Source organism: Gasterosteus aculeatus, chromosome 6 (assembly GCF_964276395.1).
Source record: "Gasterosteus aculeatus chromosome 6, fGasAcu3.hap1.1, whole genome shotgun sequence".
In the NCBI taxonomy this organism is placed as follows: Eukaryota; Metazoa; Chordata; class Actinopteri; order Perciformes; family Gasterosteidae; genus Gasterosteus; species Gasterosteus aculeatus.
In genome coordinates, this window is record NC_135693.1 from 13,939,513 (window position 1) to 13,966,894 (window position 27,382).

General features: G+C 41.8%; 1 protein-coding gene across 1 annotated transcript in view; it reads right to left on the reverse strand.

The window, feature by feature from the left end:
• The window catches only part of LOC120820579 (VPS10 domain-containing receptor SorCS1), a 36,676-nt gene extending 10,533 nt beyond the window's left edge, over positions 1-26,143 (reverse strand). The window contains exons 1-17 of the mRNA XM_040178523.2: positions 24,233-26,143; positions 13,453-13,520; positions 11,590-11,689; positions 11,327-11,485; positions 10,066-10,139; positions 7,725-7,789; positions 7,111-7,229; positions 6,686-6,775; positions 5,698-5,877; positions 3,733-3,879; positions 2,753-2,855; positions 2,572-2,648; positions 1,971-2,062; positions 1,699-1,806; positions 1,335-1,452; positions 1,067-1,200; positions 274-387 (exon numbers count right to left, since the gene is read on the reverse strand). Of these exons, the coding sequence (XP_040034457.2) occupies positions 274-387; positions 1,067-1,200; positions 1,335-1,452; positions 1,699-1,806; positions 1,971-2,062; positions 2,572-2,648; positions 2,753-2,855; positions 3,733-3,879; positions 5,698-5,877; positions 6,686-6,775; positions 7,111-7,229; positions 7,725-7,789; positions 10,066-10,139; positions 11,327-11,485; positions 11,590-11,689; positions 13,453-13,520; positions 24,233-24,940 (2,456 nt within the window). The 5' untranslated portion in view covers positions 24,941-26,143. The remainder of the gene's footprint in view (positions 1-273; positions 388-1,066; positions 1,201-1,334; positions 1,453-1,698; positions 1,807-1,970; positions 2,063-2,571; positions 2,649-2,752; positions 2,856-3,732; positions 3,880-5,697; positions 5,878-6,685; positions 6,776-7,110; positions 7,230-7,724; positions 7,790-10,065; positions 10,140-11,326; positions 11,486-11,589; positions 11,690-13,452; positions 13,521-24,232) is intronic.
• Positions 26,144-27,382: the final 1,239 nt, after the last annotated feature.

Below are 27,382 nucleotides of genomic sequence, written 5' to 3' on the forward strand. Positions count from 1 at the left end.
GAACCAGCACTTTGCAGCATGCAGGGTTCAGGTGCTGTCGGCTCATTGTTGCTGGTAGTTCGCAGGTTAACCTGTACACCTATCTCTTAATTTGTGTTGTGCTTTTCTTGCTTCCATCTGTCCTGGAGGTTAGGAAGCTTTCTCTGACAAACGACTATTTTCACCCAGCGCAGCAGGTGCTTTTGCAGCCGGTTTTGCCTGAACGTAAGCAGGGACACTTTTACACTAACTCCTCCCTTGGCCCCCTGGTCCCCACGGAGGAGTCCGGTGTACCCGGTGGTGTTGAGGAAGCTGTCCCCGCGGATGCAGTCTCTGGATGTTGCCGTAGGAACGAACCAGAAAGACGGAGCGCAGCTGCGGTCAACCTGCCTCTCGAATCCGTAGTCGCTGTGTGCGTTGGAACAAAAGGGTACAGGAAACAGAAACACAGGAGTTATCCAGAGAAGAGTTAATTGATAAACATCCTGGTAATAAAGTGGTTATAAGCGTGTTTTCTTTACTAGTAGGTGCTTAGTTTAATGACATCTGAGAAATAAAACAAAGTACAGCGGTTTTAGACGCATTACTTGAAGTGACGCTTGTTTGACATACAGAAGTAAATAATAATACACCTAATGGGCATTTGTTTTATTCATGGTTCAAACATATTCAATTCCGTGATATATTTAGTATTCGCTTCACTGTTTTAGTCAAATCGAGCATTACTGTTTTATAAAATGATGTACAAATCAATCGTTTCAAGCAATTTTTGTGCATTAATATAGTTTAAAACATTGTGAACAATAAACACAGTTCACAACATAAACCCCAGTTTGTTTGTTATTTTAATTTATATTCCATTACAACCAAACTAATTTGTAAACCTTAATCATACCTAAAAGTTATGGCATATTTTTAAATTGTACACTAACTAACTAACGACCTAGTTAACAAGCTCTGAATCACAAAATAAAACTCGTGAAACGCCCCTCCTGTGCTGTACCTTCAAACTGCCTCTGGAGATTGATAAAGGGTTTTGTATGGATCAAATGAAATGAAAAGAGTATCTAAGGAGCAGAGAACTCACCACTCAAAATCCGCCTCTGTACACGGGCAGGAATTTGACATCTGGGAAATATACTGATTTCTGGCGTTGACACATCGAACGTTTGCTTTTGGTTTTTGGAAGATTCTCTTCATTCCCATGATGCACACTTCGCCCTGTGATGAATAATGCATCATAAACATCTCTAAAGTCCTTCATCGTTTTTTTTTTTTTGGTCCACCATCTTGCTGTCATTGTGTGACTGGAACAAAGAGATTCACTGGGGTTTGATCAGCGAGCGGCAGCTTACCTCGTTGTGTAACTGCCATGTCATGTAATCTTCAGATGTGCATCGTTGTTGAAAAATGGACCTGAAGTCAGTTTTGATGAGTTGCCACTCAGATCGATGACTGAAATGGCCGAATATCCTGCGCAAACAAGCCAGAAATACGCAGTTGAAACGTAAAATAACAAAAATGAAGAAAACGTCTGGTTAATGTTAAGGTCTTTAATCCACATTCCTTTGTGGGTTGAGAAACCCTTTTTAAAATTGAAACATTAAATAGACTTACATGTAAACTTCTAAATTCGAAATGGCACAACATCTAAATTTCTCAGAGCGGTAATTAACAAACCACAAAGACAGCAGCTGCTTTGACTCCTTTGTATCTTACGTCATTATGAGGGTGTCCTCTCCGGGCTCGCCCAGCACCCCGTCCACATACAGCGGAGAGGAGGTGAAGCTGTATTTGTCCCAGTTTCTGCCCTCATCAAAACTCAGCCTGGGGGGGAGAGAACAATGGTTGAATCGGAGGCCGACTGGCCCCAAATAGAGTTGAATTCGGTCTGAATCCTGAGCAGAAAAAAGGCAAACCCCTCTCCTGGTTTGAAGATTAGGAATAGTCTTTAAAAAAGGGATTGGGTACCTCCTTGGAGAGGTCCTTACCAAATGTGTCTAATTGGCAGAGGTGTGTGTCGGATGGCCACCAGAGATCCTCCTTGATTCAGGAAAAACACGCTGTACTCTTCCTGAAAAACCTGCGGAAAACAACCAGCTTCATTCCACCGGAGGGAAAAAACGAGCCTTCACAAAGTGTGAACCAACGGCGACGTAAGGGACAACCATACTTACACCGACACACTAAACAAGTGGAAACCACAACTGTTCTTTTCTCAGGTGTGTGAATAAAGGAAAGCTTCAAGCGAGTGTTGCGCTCTTGCCTGTGCAGGCTGCTTTTGGTTTAAACGTTTAACAGATCAGAGACGCAAACTTTTTCACAAAGGCTGTGTGTAAAACCTCAATTCTTTATTTATTCACCCAGAACTGAGGGGTGAAAGTTGAAAGCGCTGAAAGCTCAGTCACATTGCAGTTGTTCAGCTATTGTTTTCATTTGTTTTGTATTATACCAAAGGAAAGTTCAGGGGAAAGAAAACAGTTGTCAAATACGCTTTTAAGAAGTTCAGCAAAGTAATCTACAAAACAAAAATCTATTGTTGCAGAAACATTGTATTGTACAGGGATCTACCCAACAGTTCACACACTGTACCTCTCTCCAGGTGTTTCCAGCATCGGACGTGATGAAAATACTGACGTTATTACTGGTCAGCTCAGGTCCAACCACGCCTGAATGCAAAAGGCAGGACAGCAGTATTTCCAGCACAGTCGCTACAATCGAGGACCGTCAATATAAGCAACAGTTGCGTGTTCAAATCCAATCATCTGCTCACCTGACGCTATGATGATTCCTGGGGCTGAGTCTTTGCTGACAATGTTTCCCGAGGTGTAAGGATTCTCTGACACGTGAAGGTGCAGATGCAACGAACAGTAAGGCTGCAGAGCACAAACACAGGGAAGTGTTCTGATGTCATAAGGTGAATTGGATTGTTACAGACCTGCTTAGCATGTTACATATGATGTATTGATTTATGAATCATCGTTCCTTTTATTAGTACTTGTATTGTGGTGCAGAGATCTTGAAAATAAATTGTGTTCCAAATGAAAAGAATCACATTTATTTATTAAGTGCCTATAAAAAAACTTGACGACAAATAATATACGCAGGAAGCTCAAAAAAGAAGAATCCCTTTGACATCCGTTATTAAGGTTGATTTATTATGGACAAAATAGTTTAGTCACTGTCTAAAGTCACTGTGAGGCAATATTTGCAAATCTTCTCTGTTAAGGAATGTCAATCAAATTTCATTTTGTGTTCATTGTGGACCACGTGTACCACTTTTTGTGATATATATATCGATATTTAATTTTTCCATTCTTTCTACACCGTGTCGTTTAGTACTGTCATCTCCCGTCACCATGTAATAATGTAAAGCCTTTCTTTCAAATTCATCGTAAAAACGTTTAATGGTCCATTTCCTCTGGCACCAAACCCATCCTCAGATGCTCCTGCAGTGATTTAACCTGTCTGCAGAAATATAACTGCTTCTGTGCTATAGTTCTGCTACAGCAGGTGTCTCCAGGATCGCGTTTTCCAATGATGATGTTCACTGACTCACAAGGACAAATAATACCACCATGTTAATGTATTAAATCTTTTGATTCTCAATTAGATTAATCAGAAATGTACATATTTGCACACATACACACAGTATATATAGATATATAACTTGTATAAATACAGTGTGTATGTATATCATATTAGAAGATAATGGAAATCTATACAAGCATCTCGTGTCAGTGGCCCACTTACTTGTTCACAATAGACCTTGTTTCCCTGGAGATCGGTTGTTGGAGCGTGAAGGAGACGCCAGTCTCTCCCCTTGTTGTAGGTGATATAAGTTTTCACTTGGTTCTCAACAACTTTATTTGACAGGAACACCCCTTTAATCCCTGCAACCTGCGAACATGAGAGACGGAGAGCAGTAGGGGGGAAATAACAAAAAAAAAACAGGAGGATAAGAAATAACTGTAAATTATTCAGACTTAAGTAAAGCTGAAGGCCTGGTTCAGAGAGGAAAAGATGTCTTAAAGTGATAGTTTTCCTGACAGGGAACACTATTTTGGACCATCTGTAGGACTCGGCTGAATCAAAACAACATATGGCTCAGCCCTGAGATATTTCTTCTTCTGTGTACATAGATTCAGACTCTCATGTGCGGCTTTGCACATTTCTCTTCCATGTCGAGAGCAGAAATATTTGCCGCAGCTAAATATTTTTGGACTAAAGCGAGTTTAAAAAACAAAACATATTCTGGAGCTGCTGAATCCATCACCGGCGATGTTCCCGGAACCATCAGGTCGGGGTTATTTTGCCATGGATCACCCTCCCCCATTCGACCCAGCAGAGGCTTATCGGACCCCTACTTGGGTCCAGCAGGCAATAACTGAGTACACGTTGTTCTCACTTCAGCCATTGCACACGCAGAGGCACTTTCGGCCTCACTGGTGGTCTCTCAAATGGCTCGTCCGGCTCTCTTTGCCTTCAATTGCCAGTGTGCTGAGTGCTCTGGACATCGACAGGCAGCACATCCTCGACAGCCAACCTCTACCGGCGGACACTTTCCCTTTCCACCCCTGAGTAGGATCCTCATATTAAACATTGCACATGAAAATGTCTGCGGAGGTCAGCGAGCAGTGAGAGTAACCGATGCTGACGGCTATCTTCGGTGTGTTTCTGTAACAACGTGAGGCTTTTACTGCTGGCTGCAGGTGAGGATGATCTAAAGCGATGTATACGTGTACAGCCACGGCAAACTTCATCGCACATCTTTCAACACAGATAGGAAATGTTAAAGCTGCGATTATTTTGACTTTTGGCTTTAAGTGACCCTTGTGTTCCCTAAACTTCTGTATGAATGGTAACCCTTCTAAGTGGTTACAATGTCCCATGAAAAATATAGACAAAGCAGGCAGGAAGTGGATGTGAGAGACACCTGTTCCAGTACGGCGACAACATCCCAGGGTCGCTTAAAGGAATCCAGATAACTTCAAGCAAAGTTCACTTGTTATTGCTCAAAGCCAGAAATTAGTGATGATCTTACACACAGTTTCCAGGTCCGTCCAATGGTTGCATAAATGTGAATTAGATACATGTGAATGTAAGTGGATTGATTAATAACGCAAAGGGGTAATTTACTTAATTGTACAATTAAGTCTGTACAAGACTTCAGTACAATACTTCTTTGATTAATCATTTATTCTGAACCTTGTGAAAAATGTCCATTAATTCCTAAAAAATAAGAGCGCTCTTCAAGTTCCTTCTCTTGTTTTGACCTGCATCATTAGAAAAAAATACCCCAGCTTCTCAAATATGACAATTTCCTACTTGTCCTTCTAAAATTATTAAGCAAGTGACAGAAAAATTAAGCGTTTTGGAATAATGCAAGCTGCTGGTTGGATAAATGAAGGTATGTGATACATCACCTTTGACTGAAATCAAGACAAACAACTTAAAAATTGTACAGACCTAGAAAAATAATTATCTAATTGTTTTAATTAAAAAGATTGTTGGTTGCTGCCCTGCTTTTATCTGGCAGCTCTGCTCTTGTTTAATGTTCAATCGCATATATTTTCATGCAGCTTTTAGTACTAAACTAAAATGCACACGTCCTACAAATTGCACCGGTTGTAAACCCAGGCCGGTGATTTCAATTGGTTCAGCACACAGGAATAACATAAAAACATGTGAAGGATGACGGCCCCCGTCGCTTCCTACCTCATAGAGGTCTATCATGATGTTTCCCTCTGGTCCTCCGCTGCTCACAGCGTTCTCCAGCATCAGTGTGAAGAACAACCCTCTGGACTCAGACATGTACAGGTTGTACGAGTCGTTCTGGTGCCGGTCCTGAATCGCTGCCACCACCTGGTTGTCATCGGTGCTAATTATCTGCAGGTCCTAAAGGTACATGAAATTCATGAGTGCTGTAGATGCTCAGAGGGTTTTAAGAAGTGAATCCGTTTACATGTTTCTCAAAACAAAACAAAAAAAGGTGTGAAGGTGCATTTCAGTGTATGCATAGTGGTCACTGAGCACAAGCAGCGAGCGAGCGATTTGTCCCTCTTTGACATCATTGAGTCGGGATCAGCAGCGATTTGACCGCGGTTTCATGCCGTGCACTAAAAAGGAAGACGGGCTCCGTTGAATTTTACTGAAGCCCTTCTCCTGAGTGAAGGCGAGGTAGGGAACGAGTGTCCTGCTCAAGGGAATTCCGACACATCCTTGGATGGATGGATGGATGGACAGTGATCGAAAACAACACTGCAGGCATCTCTCCTGTTGTTGTGACATGGTCTATAAAACCACTGAGGCACCCTGCTGTGCTTTCAGCCAATGGGATTCAGTGCAGAACAGTGTTTGTTTTGTGCAAATGCAAATTGACCTTTTCGCTCCAAAAAGTTCCTTCAGAGTGGCAGGGAAACTTTGCAACCCCACATTCATTTTTTTTTTCAAGTAAATATCTGTTGATACAGACGAGAGGGAAACTAATTAAAAACTATGCATGAGTCTTAAATAAAAGCATAATGTATAGATGTAATTAGGAATAAATGAATACGGGAGGATAATAATGAAGCCATCACGACTCCACAAAAACCGGCCTTAAGGAATAAACGTGTTTAACGGTCAAATTGATGCTGTACTTGCTACGTTGCTTGTTTAAATGTGCTGAACCCACCCAACACTGCGTCACCTCCAGCAGGCTTACCTTTGGCAGAGTGTACTTGGGAAGCTTCATTGGGTAAAAAGCATTTCTTTTATAGGAAACATAATGGACAGACTGACCACCTACTGGCACCTGGAAAAGAAATAAAGCTCAATTTGACATTCAATCACATCGCAGGTGAATATTCATGAACTTCGCTGATTGCTAGCAGCACGTATCAACTGATTTAAGCCACCGTTAAAACTGTGTGATTCCTACTATTTGGATACTGTGCCCTTTGGTGGAGTGAGGATATAGTTTAAAACACAACATTGTGATTTCAATTTCATGCCGTCCTTTCCCAGGATAATGGCCCCTTTTAGTTAATGAAAAAACATGGCTGTGCATTAAGATGCGATTGAACGGAGAAGGTTTTACAGCTTTTAATTGACCTTTAATGAAGCCAGAACCTTGCAATAAAAACCCACCTGGATGAAAACGTATTCATCCTGAACCACCAGGGAATTAGGGATGATAAATCCAGGGAAAGGCTTGCCCTTGTTTCCATCAGAGCAATTCTGAAGTTTACAAGTGATGTACTGTGACCCTGCGGGCAAGCAAGAAGTGAGAGCTAAAAATATAACAGAGAGGAAAACACAAACAACGCTCTGCAGTCCGCCATCAAGGTTCAGCTCGTGCTGATGGTTTCAAGAGAGCCACAGAGGCAACATTTTGGAGGCCAGTCTTTACTCTCACTAATAGATAAAGTGGAGGGAGAGAGAGAGCTGTCCCAGTGTGTTAGCATCAGCCAAATGAGGTAATCTCCCCAGGGACGGGGCATTAACACACGAGGCCTTGTGAAGTCGCCCCTCTCTGCACTGAGGCCAATGAAAAGAGCCAAGTCATAGCCGGCACTTGAAAAATGAATTTGCTTAATCGTATGAAGAGTCTCTCTGCGGCCAATGCAGACGGGGAGGTATGATTTGTTGAAGCAAAAAAAACAAAAGCTATTTCTCCATTCAATGTAAAGGAAATGTGACAAATGTTTATAACCGTTGACGTTTATGGTTTCCCAGGCACATAACAATATTTTATCACTCACGTCCATCGGAGACGCTGATCTCCAGATGAATCATTCCTTGCTCTTTGTCTAAACCCAACCTGGACCTGTAACACAAACACATTTAGGATTTCTGCTTAATGTGGACCATGTGCTAATAAAACCATATATCAACCAATAATGACATTGTGGGCATTAAAAATGACATTGTGTCTGTTAATAATGACTTTACATGCATCATTTCTAACGTTGTTTGCATTAAAATATCATGAGGCCACATTCAGGTCAGTGGTTCTGAAGCCCAACGATGGCCTGTTCAAAACATGAGCTGTGATTAAATACTATAAACTATTTTACTACATGCTGACAGATGGTACCTAACTGCTAACTGTAACTGTTGCATGTTTAATATATTAGCCATGTTTATTTAAGAATAATAATGCATTTGGAAGATTTTAAATGAACTTATTTTGAAAAATTTCTCACGAGTTTCTCACTAGCTAGTTGCAAATGGAACACAAACATATGGATTGATTTATGAATAACCAGCAGTCAAGTATGCAGTATTTTACAACACATTTAGAGTTATAATGTTTTGTAAAACAAAAAGCATATGTTTTTATTTTGAATATTGGTTTATTTTATTCTGGACAATACCCATTAATAACACACATTTCTTTAAATGTGCCGGTTAGTCAAAAGGCTATTTTTCATCTGTAGTCCCCAGAGGCAGATATTATAAAATAAACCATTTCTTTAAATCATTTTGTAGTCTCTGAGATTTATCGAGGAACCCGAGGTCACAAACCCAGGTTGTGTTCAACCGATGCAGTTTATATATTTTGAACATCAGGTGGCTTTACGGGGCATTGACGCAAAAAGCTTTGTCAACTATTATTTTGCTGCCCCAAAGAAGTGATGCTGTGTAAATAATTACAACAAAAACACAACACAAGACAATTGTCACATCTTTAATCAGATGCGCAATATCTGTGGTGATATTATATTTCCATTTTGGTATTGTGGTGCACTGAAAATGGAGCATCGTTCTCTTAGGCCCCTTAGTACAACAACCTGATCTATAAACACTTTCCTCACAGACGTTTGATCTGCGTTGCACTTTATGGCTAAAGGTGCACTTTGCCACTTCATTCCATTTCAATTTCTTCTTCACGACGTGCCGAGTGACCACAGTCCCCACTTGTTGTATTAATAGCAGCTTTTGTGACAGAAGATGGCTTTCTTCTCAGTTCCCACACCGCGTCTGAACTGTGAGATATAAAAGCCGCCGTCCTGCTTCCCTCAGCACTGTAATTGCCTCGCAGCTCCATCTCTTTTAATGGACCTTCTGTCAAATACTTCATCAAATTCTATCGACGAACAGCGGCGCTCGCTCTTAAATAAACCCTTAGCGATGTTACACAGGGTTTCTCCCGTAACCAACACGTACGCTGTATGTCTGCGTGGCGAGGGAGGATCCAAACGTGTTTCTGTAAATCACGTTTGTCAAACCTTCTCAGATGAGATGAGCAGAGCAGGATGCGATGAAAGGAAATTCTTTTGCACTTGATCTCTGATGGTGTGCGGAACGTGCTTTTTCATGTTTTGGTTGACTTATTTCCACAAAGATAAAAGGAAGAGCATGTCTGAACATCACAAATTATTTATTCTATTGATCATCCTGAAACACATCCGCAGGATGCTGCTGAAGAAAACTCTGACAGCATTGTCCTCAATAAGCACATAAACTCAGGTTGTAAATGCTGTATATACCTGTCCTGTGAGCCGAAATGCAGCTCCTCACTGCAGTATTGTCAGTTGGACAAAGCTGGGTGGGTGAGGTAAATTCTTTATGCTGCACAATCAATTTGTTTTCTTCGCGCTGCAGCCTAAGACTTGCAAAGTGTTTGTGATGTACAAGGAGAGATGGTCTGTTGACTTTTTGTACAAACCTAATTAAGAGAATATTCACTCATGTAAAACAGCTCACGGTGTAGAGCCTTGTGTAAAGAACAATTGAACTCAAAGACCTTCATGCGCACAGATTAGTAGAGGTGCATTACCCTTAGCCACAGAAAAAAGGTTTAATTGTTTCCCTAAAGTAATAAGGCTTTGTTTGTCCTGAGATTTACGTTGCACTGAAGATGATTGATCATCTTTTTCTGGATGGATGATTAAAAAATCTCCTATAAGTCCATGCGGTAAAAATACACTTATTTTATATAGCATGTTACTGTATACAATGCAAAAAATGCTTACATTAAAATGATTAAATGCATAATTGTTCTGTGCTTATTCATAGTGTTGAATAAATATGTGGCGACATAGCATCATTTCTCTCCCAGAGACCAACCCTCCTCATATGACTGATTGTAGATCTCACCAGTAGAATCTGTTGGGAATGACGCCGTCCTGCACAAGCTGCCATCTCCTCCCAAATTCAACAGAGACATAGAGCTGAAAAAAATGAGAGGAATGCATTAACCAAATGAGTTAGAATATAGAATAATGGTCCATGTCACAGTATCCAAGAGAATTGTTTCCTGATGTGTGTCTCTATTATCAAGCCGCTGTCAGCATTTGTTGATTAATATGATGATGTTGCGCTAATACAAGGTCAAAAGTGAGAAAATCCATCAGTTCCTGTGAAAATACTTATAGTCTCCAGCCAGAAAACTTAGAATTGATGATTTATTTTGAAAAAGAGGGAAGGAGGACGGATAAATTGGTCCCTCTATTAAAATCAAAGTGTCCCCTTCATAACTCAGCAGGATTTCAGCCTAATTGGTGCTATAAAGTCCCTCATTTAACTGTCATTGTAGTCTTTTTGTTCCATAAAGATATCGGTCTTCTTTTTACTGCAAAGCTGGACTTATGTCAAAGCATCCCAAACGCTCGTCATCTCGCCATAATGATCAAGCTGCAGGCATGTTAAATCCTTTACAAGGATAAGCAACATCATTCTGACTTATCAAAAAGGAAATGGCAGACAATCAACGAATGTAAAATAATACCAACCAAAGATTCATTTCAGCAGTTAAAAAGGAATAAAATGATTAAATCTCGCCAAAGACATGCAGAATGACCTGGAGGCAAACTTCTCTACAATGTCTTTATTTTGACCTGGTTTCATTTTTTTTTCTTACACCATTTATCTCACTTCTCAGACCTTGACTGTTTTCCTCTCAGAAAATCGAGCCTTGCGATAGCAGGCAGGGGAGGCCGAGTTTGAAGTCTGCGGCGCTGAGTGAAGCAGACAGCTGGCTTCTCGCTCACAGTGTGTGTTCACGCTCGCACTTTGCGTGATAATGTTATGTGCTGGTGGATTGTTTGGCTGTGTCTTTCTTGTTAGCGTTTCCCCGTGTTGCCTGGGACTTAACTGGGACTTAACCATTCAGACTTAGGAGTCAGCAGCCAGACTTCATGACTTGTTTAGGGGAGCAGGTGATCAGATCCTGCTGGGAAACTGCAGTCTCGGCTTGAGTGGCACGTTTCTGCTCAGGAGGACCGTGTCCTTAAAGCCAGACGCTGTGTTCCACACAACAGCCCTTAGTCGGCAGCCGGGTTTTTTTTTTTTTCCTGTCACAGCTTCATATTTTTTTATATTCCAGCTATTTCGTGCCACCTGCCACCTACACGTATACCTTTTGGTCGTGGCTGTAAGCCAGGATCCAGTCCTCCTGCTCAGGGTGAAAAAGCAGGCTGAGGATATCAAAGGCCAGGCCGTGTTTCTCGTAGGTTGCCCCCTCGTCAAGGCTAATGAGCAGGCTGCTCTCCACCTCCGGGTCGGTGAGTAACATGATCTGAGACGAGACAGGAAAAGAGACGGGGAGGGGAGGAGGATCAGCGGCTCACATGGACAGCATCCATTCCGCCGGACTTACGTGCACTTTGCATGGAAACGTACCTTCCTTTTGTTGTTCGGACTCACGTACAAGTAGCTCAGGATGGTTTTTGGCCCGACTTTCTCGTTAAGCTTCTCATAAGTGGTGCCGTAATCAGTTGACCTGAAGATTCAATTATAGGGATAAAACAAAGAGGTTGTGTGGGGGAGAGTTAAGGAGAATGGAGAAACGACTACTAGTTGAGATGCAGGTGGTATCATCAGGAATATCACGCAAGCAGAAAATTGGAAGAGCAGAAATCATGAAGCAAAGATGAATGAATACTCTTTTAATTATCAAAACGAACAACAATATCTTGTGTGGGAAGGGGGTGAGATATTAAGAACATTATTATTATTGATGCTACGGGGTTGAAATGTAATTTCATGTTGCTGATTTTCATATTTTAAAACTCACTTGGGGTTACTCACTTACTTGCCTGTTTTTTTTTGAAAAAAGAAAAATACAAAAGAAATGAGATGTCCTACAAAATTAGAACTTCTTTGCTGACTTCATTATGGATGTATTGAAGTGAATTGTCGTCTATTGTCATAGATGTAGGTCTCAGAAACAAGTAGCCTTTGAATGTTTTATTCTGCATAAAAATTATATAACATTTGCGTATTGAAAAAACTATAGCTTTTCTTTTCTCATTCTCTGGAGTCCCACAGACCACAAAGCTCTATGTGTAAAGATAATAATAACTGACTATAAAATCAACCCCACGTTTTTTCTCTGTTATGACCTTATTGAAACCCAATTTGTAGAAAAGTATTTACAGGCTTTTTCCCACTAACTGGGTCTGCAGCCCATAATTGCTGATTTTCAGGGACAAAAAGCAAAAACACTTTCTTATTCACACATGTTGCAATAATGGGCTGACATTATCATTTATTTAGAGTCACATTATGAATGCAGGTCCAGTATTTTGTTTTTGGTTGCTACCACTCACTGAGGAAAATATCAGTTTCTTTTGCTGCTAAATGCTTCATATGACCAACAGCTACTCGGTAACTGTCTCTTTCCGCTATTTATTGATAAACAGATGATTGAGTTTGAGAGCTTTCTCACTGAAAACAGTTTAATTAAGTACAATTTAATGAAGGGTATAAAAAGAGAATGACCAAGAATGAGTAGGAGTTGTATAAGAGCCATGCATGAATACATATATATACTGTATATTCCTTTCGTTTGCCACAAAGTCAGTGACGGACATTTTTATTCTCACATAGCCAAGACCTTAAACTGGTGTTTAAATTGACAATTGTACATTTTTACCTTGTGTTAGAATTCTGGTAAATACGTTTATAAAACGGGCGGCACGGTGGCGTGGTGGTTAGCACCGTTGCCTCACAGCAAGAAGGTCCTGGGTTCGATTCCACCCAGTGGCCTTTCTGTGTGGAGTCTGCATGTTCTCCCCGTGTCTGCGTGGGTTCTCTCCGGGTTCTCCGGCTTCATCCCACAGTCCAAAGACATGCTCTGGGGATCAGGTTAATTGGTGACTCTAAATTGCCCGTAGATGTGTGAATGTGAGTGTAGTCCTGCGATTGGCTGGCGACCAATCCAGGATGTACCCTGTCTATCGCCCGAAGTTGGCTGGGATGGACTCCAGCCCCCCCGCGACCCTGTGTGCAGGATAAGCGGTTTGACAATGGATGGATGGATGTTTATAAAACTCCAATAGAATTCCAAATCTTGTTTTTAGTTAAGTGACGTGTGAGAAGTGCTACGAGCATCAATCACAAACATAAGCATGCAAAAAGCATTGTGTTCAACCGTGTTTTGATGGTGTCTGAGAACAAATATATATAAGGCGTCATTCTCTGTGGTGAATTTGCGAGACAATCAGTTTGAAATCATCTCTATTACCAGAGTGAAGAGCTTACCTCCATAAAGAACTCTCTGTTACTCTGCCAGAGTTGAAGTCGTAGTACTTTGTCAACATGAGGATCACCTAGGAAACACATCAAACGCATTACTAGCTTCCAAGGGACGGTATCATCAGTTTTGTGAACAGCAAAGCGACATATAGTGAAAAATGTCTCTTATGCTCCTCGACAGACAAAAACAAAGCTGTGATGGTGTGTCAACCCATTCCACTTGCTAATGCTATGAACGTGGTCTATATTCCCTAAGGAATGTTAAATGTTCTCCTCATCAAAAACCAGAACCTTAATCGAACTACTAATGCAAAAATACGTCTTTATCTACATTTCCACTAGCATTTAACTTTCCTTTATTTGTATATTACAGATGAAAAACTTAATAATAATAAGAATAACTTCAATCCAAAGAATGCATTTGCTTCCACAATAGGTACAAAGTGTGTTGGTTGTTAACAGCGGGCCCTTCGCTCTACTCAAATGTCTTATAGTGCCGGGCCCCGCCGGCACGATCGTAAAATCTGCAGCTTGCATTGCTCTCTGGGGGAAACTCACTGGGCATTTTCTCATGCTATCCTTTAATTATCCAGTGTTATGGGTGTTAGGGGCAACATTCTGTATAACGGGTAAGAACTCCATCATGTAAACAAGAAATTTGAACTTTTTAAAACCTTGCTTGAGCAGTTTGTGGGAATTACAAATAGACAATTATTTTCTTGGCTTTCACTCATAAACAAGTCAATCGTCCTCATCTGTACTGAACAAAAGCAACTGACCTACACACACTGCGCAAACACACTTATGTACATCACAAAAAAGTGACACTTATTTCAGTATAAAAAAAAATCAATATTATAATAATATAATACTATGCTACTACTCACTATGAAAAAGCCCTTCAATATTGTTAATTCTCGTCCCAATAAACACAATCAGCAAAGCCAATGAAATGGAATGAAGTTTCAAACCCTTCTTGCTGCTACTTTCTGAAACATATGTTGCGTTATCACGGTTCTCAGTTTCCCTGAGTCTAAGACACATCTTTTTTACATCTTGTTTAGTCGAGTTAAACGTCCAACAAACTAAATAGAAATGATATATAACCATGAAATGAAGCAAATCTATACAAATGTACAGCTGTAAACTGATTATTCCTCCAAAAATGACAAAAACAGTTAGACAATTGTAATTCTCTGTTGATTAAATTGATAAATCTACCATTTGTTTCAGCTCCAACATTATCTATGTATTTAGTAATAAATTAATTGTCCTGAAATGTCTGCACATTTATCATTCAGCTCGTACTGTATGTGTCTGTTCAAACACGTTTAATTGGAGATATTAAATAATGTCCAAACAGAAGTTCTTGCTGTTAATGTGGTCATTTTAAACTTAGTTCTGCTGTATTTCCTAATTAGGTGCCTCTTTGTGAATAAGCTAAATAATAAAACACTGACTCTGCTATTACTTGGTGCTAAATATATAAAAGGATTTAAATGTAGGTTTAGAAATAAGCCATGTAGTTGGTTCTAACTGCTATTCCAATAGCTTGGCTTTATTAGCTTCCAAAAGTCATACCCTTATGGTCATACGCAATAAAACAACCCGCAGCATCAGTCTGTAAATTAGGCCAAAATATATGCTCCACTCTGTGTGGCAATTAACTTTATTTGCTTGGGAAGGATCCAGGATTACAATCAGATATCATTTGCATCCAAATATGCTGGCTAGAAAAGTTTCCATGCGTTGATAAAAGTAAAAGGTGAAGCCCCATGGCGGCAGTTTACGGCTGAATACAGTGATACAATATTCACTTTGTAGATACTTCTGTGTGAAACTGGTGTTTGAAGTCCAGCTTGTCACATAAAGCCTTTAAATTGCTATTTGAAACCACTGGACGAAGGCTACTTCTTTTAATGCTCACACCATATGACGGCAAAACTTACCCTCTGGATTTAAATAAAGCCATATGTATATCTTTCCCTTTAACGTTCAACCAATGTGTCTCATTTAATTCCAGTGCACAGCCCATTAGAGTGCACTGGCACCAACGTATCTTCAAGCTGGATTACCTGACATCCAAGAGATAGCAAATTGATTTTTCAACCTCTAATCCTTTGTAAATCTTAAACCTTGGGAGCTAAATGGACTGGGATGAATTTGATCATTACGTAAGAATGAATGGAGGCTTAATGGTGACTTAAGGGCTTTGGGTGTAGAGATTACTGTTGAGGAATGAAGGTGTTGTACGAGGAGGAGAGGGGACGGGACGTCAAGAAAGCAGAAGGCGGGATTCTGTTATTGAAAGAAACACCCAAGACAAATGACATGGGCGACGGAATGAAAATGAAGATTCATTTCACGTCTCACCTTTTGATCTAGCCTCATCAGCTGTTGGAATTAAGTCTCCTCATCAATACAACTGTCATCATATTTAGACATTGCAATTAAACAGATGGATGATTCCATAAAAGCAATTGTTTGAGGACTTACTGGCTTGAATATTAATAATAAAGACAAATATGATATATCAGACGCAGGTCTGAGGTATTGCTCTGTCTTTTGCCCAATGCATGATGGGATAAGCGCCAACAGGAATAGAGGTTTAAATATGCACATGCACAAGCACATATAGATGTGTGTGTGTATATATATATATAAACAAATTGAAGCCACAATAACGGTACAGAATGAAATATTAGTGAAAAAGCCAGAAGCACAAACTTGTCTACTTGCCAATGCTTGATCCATAATATACTCTTTTGGAGGGAGATACTGATCATTAGAACTTAACTCGAGCTGTACGTACCATTGCAGTTAGTGGGCAGAAAAACCAAAACAACGTTTAAAACTGGGGACGTGGTAATTATCCTCCGGTTCATCGCGATGCACAACCCCTTCCTCATCCAGAGTGGTTATGATGATGATGATGATGATGATGATTTTAGGAGCTTTCAATATAAAGATTTTAACTCAACATTTTCAAAGGAAATATAGAGGATAGTGTCTAAGGCTTGTGTTCCAAATATGGATAACTGGTGACAAAGTCAAAGCTATAAGACAGCTTGAAGGGGAAAAAAAGGTGACAACACCTGCTCACCGGATGGCAACACCATAGAAGTGTTAACAACGTGACAACAAATGCATTTCAAAGAATAAAAAACACATTTTAACGAGCAAATTCAAAGACCCCTGGAGGCCGGTATAGCATGACGTACGGAACTTCACTTGAAACAACATTAAACAGCATCGTTTAACGCCTTTAATACAGAAAGAATTGTCTATTTCTATTACATTGTTTGTGCCTCTGCAACTCACTCCGCAGCAACAAAAGCCCACAGAAAAGCGCATCGTCGTGTACTTCAATACCACCTCAGTGAGACACGTAATGCAGAGAGGCTTTTGTCTGCCACTTCCAATTATATCACTTCATTAACAAAGGCAACATTTCCTGGTGGACCAGATGTTCTGCTGAAGCTCGGTTGTTTGAAGTCAGAGCTGTTGGCTCTCACATGGATATCAGGTCACTGCGATGATGAATTATAAAGTGACTTCACGATATAACTTTGCAGAAAACACAAATACAGAGAATCAACAGTCTTCTGCACCTGCATTAACAACTTAAAGGGTTTTAATGAGACTGGAAGTTATTTAAACACGTCGCTCTTGGGTAATTAAGTTCCGCTACAATGTGCAACATGCTGTTACCTCGGCAGACAGCGATACCATCGATCTGTGGGCATCAAACAACAGGCCCTTCAAATTGAGAGAGAACTGAGACACCATGTTGCAGATACGGCCGTCGAGCAGAACGGAACGCGTCGGAGAAATCAGCCCTGAGTGGGAGGTGGCAGCTTGGTTGACGAGTCATCCGAGACGGCTTTCCTTCTGGCTTCGGCTCTCGCATCATCTGCTTCTTCGCGGTAAATGAAAGTGGAGGCTAGTTCAGCAGCTAGGCTACGGCAGCCTGCTGAGCTTGGAAGCTTCAGTGTGCTCCGGGAGGGGGTCTGATCAATGCAGGCAAGAGTAGAAAGCGAGAGGGGAGCTTTCTTTTTTTTTTTCCACACGACTAAAAAGTAAGCCTTTTCTTTTTTTTTTACAAAACTACTTTTAACTCAATAGGCACTTCGTTTGAAAGTGCTGAGTGCAATGCTAGAAGATTCGTTGCATGTTGACAAAGTAAAAACTCCCGAGACTCTTAAATAAATTACATTTTCTCCGACATAAATAAAAGTAAAAGATTAGATAAATATGCTGATATGCTACCCATATGCCTTCTCGTAGGCTCACCAACAGTGTCTGAAAGCTCCAGTTTTTTTGCATCACTATAAATCCAAAAAGGAAACTTCAGAGCGTAAATCAAAGTTAGGGTTTTGAATATGAGGCTTTTCTTGCAGCAGCCAGATGGTGTAACTCACATCGTATGAATGAGTAATGCTGGTGGCCACTGTAAAACGAAGGAGCTCGGAAACAAAGTGAGGTGGTGGCTGAGCAATGGCCAAAAGTTGTTGACGACGACAACAGCAACAACGAGCGTTTCTCATTCACAGATGGAGGAGTGAGGCTCTGACCGCATTGATTTAAATTTAAAACACACCCGCTAGCCGAGGTCTTGCAAAGTCAAATTCAAAAAATAAAAAAATGGGATTAACTGTGATAATTTCCAAAATAGACACAGCCCTTATGAAAAAAAAGGATGCAGTACGACCAATATGAGTTTGACGCAGGTAAACACAAAGATGAAACAATTCAATTAATAAAAAATGAAGCTGTCCTTTTTCATCATTTCAGCCAAATTTACGTTATCTTGTTCTTTTGATTTGGGACAGAAAACAAAAGAGACCAGTGGGAGGGAGGACATGTGTATCGATGCATGAATTTGTGAGGAATCATTAAATTCTTTGTAGGGCTGTGCGGTACGGCCAAAAATCCATATCACGGTATTTAGAAAGATTTTTTGCTTTTTCAAGCAAACACATGAATTCATTGACCCCGAAAAGGGCCGGCTACCCGAACAGCCGGCGTGTTAGCGCGTTAGCTCGTTAACTAGTTTGCGAGTTAGCTAGCTGTGGCTGCTAGTGTCGCCACCAGAGGCTCGACAGACTTTGCAAAAATCTTTTTCTGATCCAACGTCGAACTTACGTCACATTTTCCAAAAACCCAAAACCCTCCAAACAGACAGCTCCTCTGTCGGGCACAAGTTGTGTTGGTGCATCCTCTCTCTTATTGTTCCTCCTGCAACGCTCTAAACCGTGCAGCCCTAATTATTTGTCAACTAAATTACTTGTTCTTGATTGGGTTGTAGGCTTTTAATTCTTATTAATATACATTCAACTCATTAATTAATGTCTCCCTAGCAGCATGTGTGATTTTACCCTCCCTAAAACAAGAGAAATCCCTTCCCTTCCCCTTCACCAGCCGGTCCATCACGGCCCCCCAGGAGAGATGGGAGCTGGTGAGCTTCTGCACTGACAGCTGCAGCCACAGGGCTGTCTGAGCACGTCAACATGCTACGCGCGGGATGCTACATGCATCAAAGTGTCCGGCTTTTGGGTGATGTTATGCTCAGACGGCAGAATCAATACGGGGGAGGTAAGCGAGATGCATTGGTGGAAAAAGGTGTTTCGAACTAAATTGAGTCTCCGGGTCCTCTCCTTCGGATACAACGAGCAGAACTTGTTAAATAACTTGTGAAAGTGTAAAAGGGTTATGGTCTGTGATGGAAGAATACTGTATGTCGGCATCCAGGGTTCCCTTACGTCTAATAATGTTACACAAACATTATCAGGACATTACACTTTCAGCCTTCTTCCTTTTTCCCCCTTTCCGCTTCACTTCAACCCAACCAGAGTTGGTGATTGTGGAAAAAGTTCAATCGTTTCTGTCAAGTTAGAAAGAAGACATTTTTTGATGAACAGCAACGTTAACCAACTGTTGTCTATAGTCTGGTGGCTTTCAGGACTGTGTTAATTGTATGTTTTTGTGTTGATATGTTATAATAATTGCCAGGATCTCTTTTGATTTCAATTTTCTAATATTCCCTAATATGGCCGTCGCACGTCACGTTCCCACCGCTGCCGAACGGAGCTGGAGCCGATAGTTACCCTTGACTACTGCATAGAAGTTTTTGAGTATAGCTGCCGTTCAGCAGAGAAACATTATGACGTTGCGTTTTGGCACTCAGGCTAAATACCCCAAATACTGGAAAAGCGAGGTGAATCTCACAGCCAGCGAGATGTAGACACGTGCTCTCCATCAACAGCTTGATTATTTCAGGATTAAAACTCCCGAGAAATGTGCTGGATGCTGCAGGAGACATCCATCGTCTCTGCCTCCTCACACAAAAGAGGAACATGTGAAAGAAGGCAGTGTACATTTCAAACAACTTGAAGCTTCTAAGCACGAGCACCTTTTCCTGTCCTGCAATTCAATAAATAATACAGTGTGCTGCCCGTATTGCTTGCTGTCTGTCTAAGTGATTAACATTTATAGCTCGGTGTTTTTAAACAGCTGGGCAGAGTGGAAACAAAATAGGACAGATGTGTCCAAGGTCGTGAGGGACGGGGGTCTGTCTCAGCGTGCAATGGGCATTACTCAGGACAGTCTCAGAAGGATGAGACGGGATGACACGTTGACACGCACACTCAATTTAGACTTTCCAGATTCACCGATCTCGCATCTGATTGGACTTTGTGAGGAAACTATCTGAACAAAAGATGCCAGCCAGGACTTTTACTTTTTAGTTTTAAACTAACATTTCATTGAATCAAATTGATTGAAATGCAACCAAAATAGCCTCATCCTAAAATATGTAGTAGTTAATATTGTTCAACTTGTTGGCACTGCTTCCTTAGTCTCTCTCACTTGACGAGCTCGTGTTTTGTAGAGCACACACCGTGTGTATTAAGTAGACTACCATCAACATTTCTGCCGGATCGGTTGCCTTTAAGATGTTTCGTTTGAAAGGTGATCCCAAGTGATTAAAAGAGTAATATCCGGTCACATTAACCGCTGCTCTTGTAAACACAACATTTGAAATGTGCCCCTCCTCTGCGGCTCAACGGGCGAGAAAGAGAGCTGGAGATGGAGAGAGTGCTGCGGCGGTCGAGCGAGCTGGTGATAGAATGCAGGGAGGGCGTTTTAGCGAGAACAAAGCCGCGAATCTAAAAAAAACCACTCTTGTTATTTTCCCTGTTACGTTCTTAAGCACAAATAAACACACGTCCTCACGAACCTGCTGGGAGGCGCCGGGCTTCAACTGGATGCAGCCCGAGGCGCGCTTCATCCCGCCGTGGCCTGTCAGTGGGCCTCTGGTGGACGAGGCGCATGACAAAGCAGCAGTGGTTGCATGAGGACGGGCTGCACTCCCTGGCTTATTAGCCGGGGGTTACTCCCCCCCTCCCCCCCCCGCGTGGGTCAAAAAATATCTGAGACGGTTTGCTGTCGTAATTATAGATTCAGCCCGGCACGCTATTTTTCTCCGTGTTGTGTTGGCGACCACCGACGGGGCGAAAGGTCATGCGGTAGGACAGCAGCAGACAGAGCTTTTTAATAACGCTTACAGCACTTACAGGACGAGGCGCGCTCTGTTTCGGAGCACGGGGCATTTGGCATTTTAACAGATCGATACAGGTTTAACACATTTAATATCTCAAATAAACTGCATGAAAGCACAAGAGTAATGCACCTGTGCAGGAGTGTGACACTGTTGATGCAGGTGGATCTATTCAAAGCCAATCAGGTTGTTAATAGGTCGGTTGCACAGCCATGCGTGTTTGGGAATTGGTGAGCGCGCGACTGCATGAATGACAAATGCCTGATGTTTGGAGGTTAGTTTGCTGTGGTGGAAAGCGGGCCCCATTTAGCTCAATGCATCAACACGTTTCTCAGGAGTCGTGCAAGAAAAATAAAGTTTGAAAGAGTTCAAGGTAACACTGAGGGAGAACCCGATCTAGAAATGATCATTTGGGGGGGTGAAGTATTCCTTTCAGCCCTCGCTATTCCTGCAGTTAAACACGTTGTGTTTTCTCGCTGACGGCTAATAAAGTCCCAGTAGATGTTTCCTAAAAATCCTCTGCAACACAAGTGCATTGAAATGATGCATCTACAGTACTGGTTCCTGTAGTAAACCATTCAAGGCTTTGGCAGCAGGGATGCCTCAATACTTCTGAATAAAACAAATAGATCTTCTCAATAACACTGTAGGCCTAATATATTATAGATTGTTGTTGCAATTTATGTCATTATAATCAAATAGTTGCTAATAGCAAAAGTTACAATTGATGAATTAGTTAAATAATTGCTAAAATGAATTAAACTGCTCCAATGATGCATTCTTTTGGTAATAAAATGTCAGGACTGTAACCAGGTTGCCAGTGGGATGCCATCATTGTTTTGATCAGAAAATAGAGGCTCCACTTTGGGTAGAAGTGTAAAAGCCCTGTATGGCCCAAAGTGTACTTCAAAAGCACAAACTCGTGCTAGCGATGGACAAGAACCACGTGATTTAGTGCAGCAGCAGCAATCGACTGAGCTCATTTTCCTACTTTTTCGTGTTGATTGAAAAGCTATAATAACACTGCAGCTTGTGCAACTTTGGACTCTTGGACAATTGACAAAACAACATCCAAGAACTCGGCTTTAGCGGGAGATGACGGACAAAGTAATATGTATAATTCAACGGGAAAACTAAATATAGTCGATAACCAGCTCAGGCCCTGCGTCTCACAAACTGTAGTCACTAAACTAAATGCCAGATTTAATTTGATAGTTTCCACAAATATGGGCTGCACTACATCGGTACGACCATCAGATGTCGGTTTGTTTCATCTCGAGTAAGAAGAACCTGATTGCATGTAGACAACATAACAAAAACGGCACTTTCCCACACAGACTGTCACATTAACAAGCTCAAGGCGATATTACATATATGAACACCGCCAGCTTCCCCCTGCTCCATTACATTTCCGTTGTATTTGCAAGCCAATTTACCCACATTTCACAAATTGCCTTGCTCTCTTTGTTTGGCGTGTGAGAGAAGGTTGCTTATTGATGTGTGACAAGCTGCCAAACCTCTTTCTCTTCTTATCATACATTCAGAGAAGCTTATTGCAGCAATTATGGCTTTACTCTATTTGTTAATAAGAGAAAAAAAAATGTAGTAACGGTCAACATCGGCCACAGATTATTACTTTAATCTCATTTCTTGAGAGTACACCAATTTGTGAGCTCTCACAGTGACCTCCTGGCCAGCAGTAACGCACAGAGAGAGAGAGACAGGGAGGGTGGGGCATGTCGCAGAAGTGGAGGCACGCTCATATAACGCTGTGGGCGCAATGACATTCTGTGTCATTATGGGGGAAATGACAGAGACCAGGAAAAGTGAGTTCCTCGTGTAACTCGGGGCTAAAAATGATGCCAAATTCAGGTTAAATTGTTTCATTCTCAATCTGATTAAGTCCAAATGTGTGATAATACCTTTAGTGAATGTGTAATTTGATCATCCTTATATCCCTCAGGGCACCAGCCCTCTCCCTGTCTTGGTTGTTTCTCTTTCTGTGCTGACTCAAATTAACAAGATATAGCATGTTAATTAGTACAATTTAGATTTGCTGCGAGGCGAATTCGGTTACCTTGGAACGGAGTGAGAGTAGCTGATTCCCTCAGGCCCCAAGTATTAAAGCTTTTTACGATTCATTTGTATCTTTTTTTTACAAATTGACAGTCAACTTTGATTTACACAGCATTAGCACAGATATTTAAAACATTTCAGGTTCAGTTCGTTAGATGGATTTGAATGCAGCTTTGTCATGAAAGGAGTTGGTCTTGCTAAATGTTTGGCATCAATAATACATGACTGGGACTTGGCCTCATCTTTCAATCCACACAATGCCTTTATGATGTCCTCGTGTCGTCAATTTCCACAGCTACGCCGAGGACACACACATAAATAACGGCAGAGCCAAATGGCTCATAGCCTGTCTGCATAAACAGATGAGTTATAATCCCTTAAAACTCAATGAAAGACACGCAAGACATAAATACTTTTTGCAAGCCCTGAAGCCAAAGGAGATGCACTAAAATGTTGGATAGCTGGTTACCCACTTCAAGTCTCGGCTAGCTGCCTTTTAGTATTAAATCACACCTCTGCAGCTTATTCATCTCAGGAAAATTGCCAGTGTGCAATTTAAACCAGCAAGGTGTCAAAAAGCAAATTAATGTCTACATCTCTTAACTGGTCTTTCTGAAAAGTCAATTTACCTACAATAATTCAAACTCTTTTTCTAATACAATAGCACTTTTTTCCCGATGTATCATTTTTATCTCTATAATGACTTTCACTGTTTGCCTTCAGTAGCGGTTCAGTGAGCTGTATATTTTATTTTATTAGCTTCACTAAAGGCTTCACTCTATTTTTGAGTAAGTGGGAGTAAGATTGTTCTCAATTACACACAAAATATGGCTGTAGCTCAAATTGGTGACACAACACGACTGGATGCGGAACAAGTTATACTATTTTTCCTTTTTTCATCCGACCTAGTGAAGTCAATTGATCAATAAACAACAGTTCGAGAGAGAAGACAATATGACTAATTCTCTCAAGCTCTGCAACCTCAGCCACATATGCATGTCTATGAGGCTACATCCACTATTAAAAGTACTGATCAGTCAGTACAACTGCTTTACATTCCCCCGAATACCAAGCAACCGTTATTGGCGAACGCGGTCCACACTGCGTCAAATAGAGGTCCGTGCGTAAACCTTTTGCGCATCAACTACTCACGCTGCTGTTTTGTCCGGACCAGTGCACCATCGCCTGGTTGTGCGCCGTGTCCCCGCTGAGTGCAAATGTCGAACTTGGGAGCTCAAACTCCTCCTGGTCCGAAAACGAAGCGTCCTCCCCGTCCTCGGGTCTGAATCCGGACCAGGTCTCCGCGCTCCTCGCACTGCGCGTTCGTCTCCAAGTGGCCGCATCCGTGCCCTCGTCCAGGCCCTCCGTCACATCCACCCGCGACCCGTTTTCGTCGCTGTCCTTTTCTGCTTCACCGTTGTCATTTTCGGTCACGCTGCCGTCACTGGGAGGGGGAAGCGCCACGGTTGAAACACTTCCAGGAAACACTTTCGGGTCGGAAAGTTTTGGCTGACCGTCCAACGCGTCCTTCCCGCTGGCGTCATTTCCCTGCGGCCGTGCGCGCACTTTGGACGAACTTTCTTCGCTCGCCGTTAATTCTGCAACGTTGCGCTTTTCGTCGGAATTGGCACCCGGTGACCAATCCGCGGATCCAACCAAATTATCTTCACCCGGTGCCTCGATGGAATTAGTCAAATCCAGCTGGGAGAGTTCCCGGGGTCCAGCTCTAGGAAGCGGCAGCCGGCACAAAGGAATGCACCTTAGCTCCGCGTGTGTTCCGCCCAGGATGGAAGTTAAGGTGAAGAGCCAAATCCACTCAGAGAAAATGATAAAAAGGCAGTGACCGGGGCGCGTCTCCATTCTACGTCGATTCCAACTCCGGGCGTGTTACAAGCAGACCATTTTCCCTCTTGAGCGCCGGTCTGTCATCACCCGCCGAAGTGGAGTCCTTGAATGCGCTGTGGGGAGGAGCAGCAGCAGCAGCAGCAGTGCACGGACAAGTGTTCCCAAGTACTGATGCAAACGATGCACCAGAGGAGGAGCTGGAGTCTGAATCGTGGACGCGAGGGGAGAGGGGCCCCAAACCCCCGCATCATCATCTCAACCTGAAGGAAGAAAAGAAAAGAAAAAGACAGCAACTGGGCAATTAAGTTGTATTTCTGTAGAGGCACGTGGTCCGCTGTGGTTTTTATTCTGTTTTTGAACAGCCGTGGGTCTGATTCTGTCCCTCTGTGAAACATTTGACTGGATCTTCAATTATGCATTACATTGAAAACAACTGAGAGGTATTCTGATGCCTCCTCTGAAAAGTCTTGAAACATTACTGGTCTGCCCTGCGTAGACTTTTCGTGCAACTGCTCATGGGCTTCACAGAAGATATGATGAATCTTTGCGTTTGCCATTGACAAATCAATTAATATGATTGTCTGTGTTGCCTGTCAATTATGCCATGCAGGTAACTGCTCTGGGGCCAGCCTGCCAAATGGCTTAGAGATTGTTTCACTATAGCTGCACATCCATTTTTTTATCCATTTAATTGTTCATTTTTTATTGAATCAACCGGTGTTGTGGACCTGTTGGACCCTGCTTAGGTTTTAAGTCAACACAATCAAACCTAATGTAATGTTACATTAGTACTTAACAGATGTTTACTTCATCCCAATTAAAAGCAATATTTGGGATGGGAATATTGGGATGCTAATCGTCGTTCTCACCCTGGTCAGCCTCCTCTTCAGGAGCTCCTGTGATGTTGTCTCCACTGAGTCCCTCAGCCATGTCCAGGACAACTCTCATCCCTTGATTTATCAGGGGACCCTCCATCAGGTTTCCCAGGTTACCCGAACACCATGTATGTAATATAAATGTGCGTGTGTGGGGGGGGGCTTGGCGTGTGGTCGATGATGAAAACGTGGTCCGACATAGGGCAGAAAATGAGTTTGAATGAATCGTGTCATTTTGATTTTGATTAAAAACAAACAAAGGTCTTCTGGCTTGTTCAACGTTTAACACAGCTGAGTGGATAGTGCACATTCCGTAAATGTTAGCCTCGGTTTTAGGGCGGCCTTTCTCCCGTTAATGTACGAGAGTCCGACATGAAATAATAAAAAGGATCCGAACAACAGGTGAGTAAGTCATTATTTTCTCCATCAAACACCTTCGGTCTCGGCTGTTGTATTCGGGAGGATGCAGTGTCCATGGAAATAACTGACAACCTGTAATTGCCGCGCCATGCAGACACCCTGGAATACAATGTTATATTTCTCAATAGTTTGGGCTTTGTTCCAGTCAGCTAATGGTAAACCATTAGGAGAAGTAGAGCCTGTCCAAACCCTGTGATTAGATTCTATTTCTAGGCAACGTTTAGTCAATAAGATGAGGATGCTGTTGACTGGTGACTGATGCCAAAGAGACTCCCTATATTGAGCTGTGTTCTCCCCATCGCTCTGAGCTGGGACGTGATTCTGTTCAACACACGGGTCAACTGCACAGAGACGTCTTTCATTGGCAGCCATTAGTGATGCAGTGAGCAAGAGCTGTCTCAATCTGTTTCAGTTAGACCCCAGCAGACAAGGGGAAACCAGTCTATAATGCAGATTGATGGCTGACTGAGAATTTTAATCATGGCGGAACATTGGCTAAAAAGCTTGAGTCTTGACTGTAATGCAAACCTAATGCACAGTCCAAGTATTACAATGCGGACGTCTGAAATGAAGTGTGTGTGTGTGTGTGTGTGTGTGTGTGTGTGTGTGTGTGTGTGTGTGTGTGTGTGTGTGTGTGTGTGTGTGTGTGTGTGTGTGTGTGTGTGTGTTAGTGTGTTCGTGGCCCCTGTATGACTTTTTACATGCATCTTTTGCTCGCCGTGGTCTCGTGGTGGAAACACAGGTGGTGCAATGAGATTGCGGAGGGATCATAATGGATTTTTGCCTGACCTCCCTGCTGCGTTAAGACACGGATGGTTGTGCACACGCTGGGTTTCTGTGAACCTCTTTTTAGTTTTTCTTGCTAAAATAATTTTCCAAAGATAGAATAAAAATACTGTTTAGACCAATATTAATTAACTGTGATCATTTACTTACTGTAATCAAACAACTATTCTTGAAAATGTCAGAAAACAATAAACTCCCAGGGACTGACCAAATTTTCAAATCAGTGGGCTTGTCGGAAAGAATCGCCCAGACACAAAAACATTCATTTTGTGATAATCTGAGTAAGTGACCAGCTAGAATATGTCACAATTTAGAAACTAATCTGTTCAGCATTTATGCTTCAAGAGTGACCCAAACAATGGATCAACTATCATAA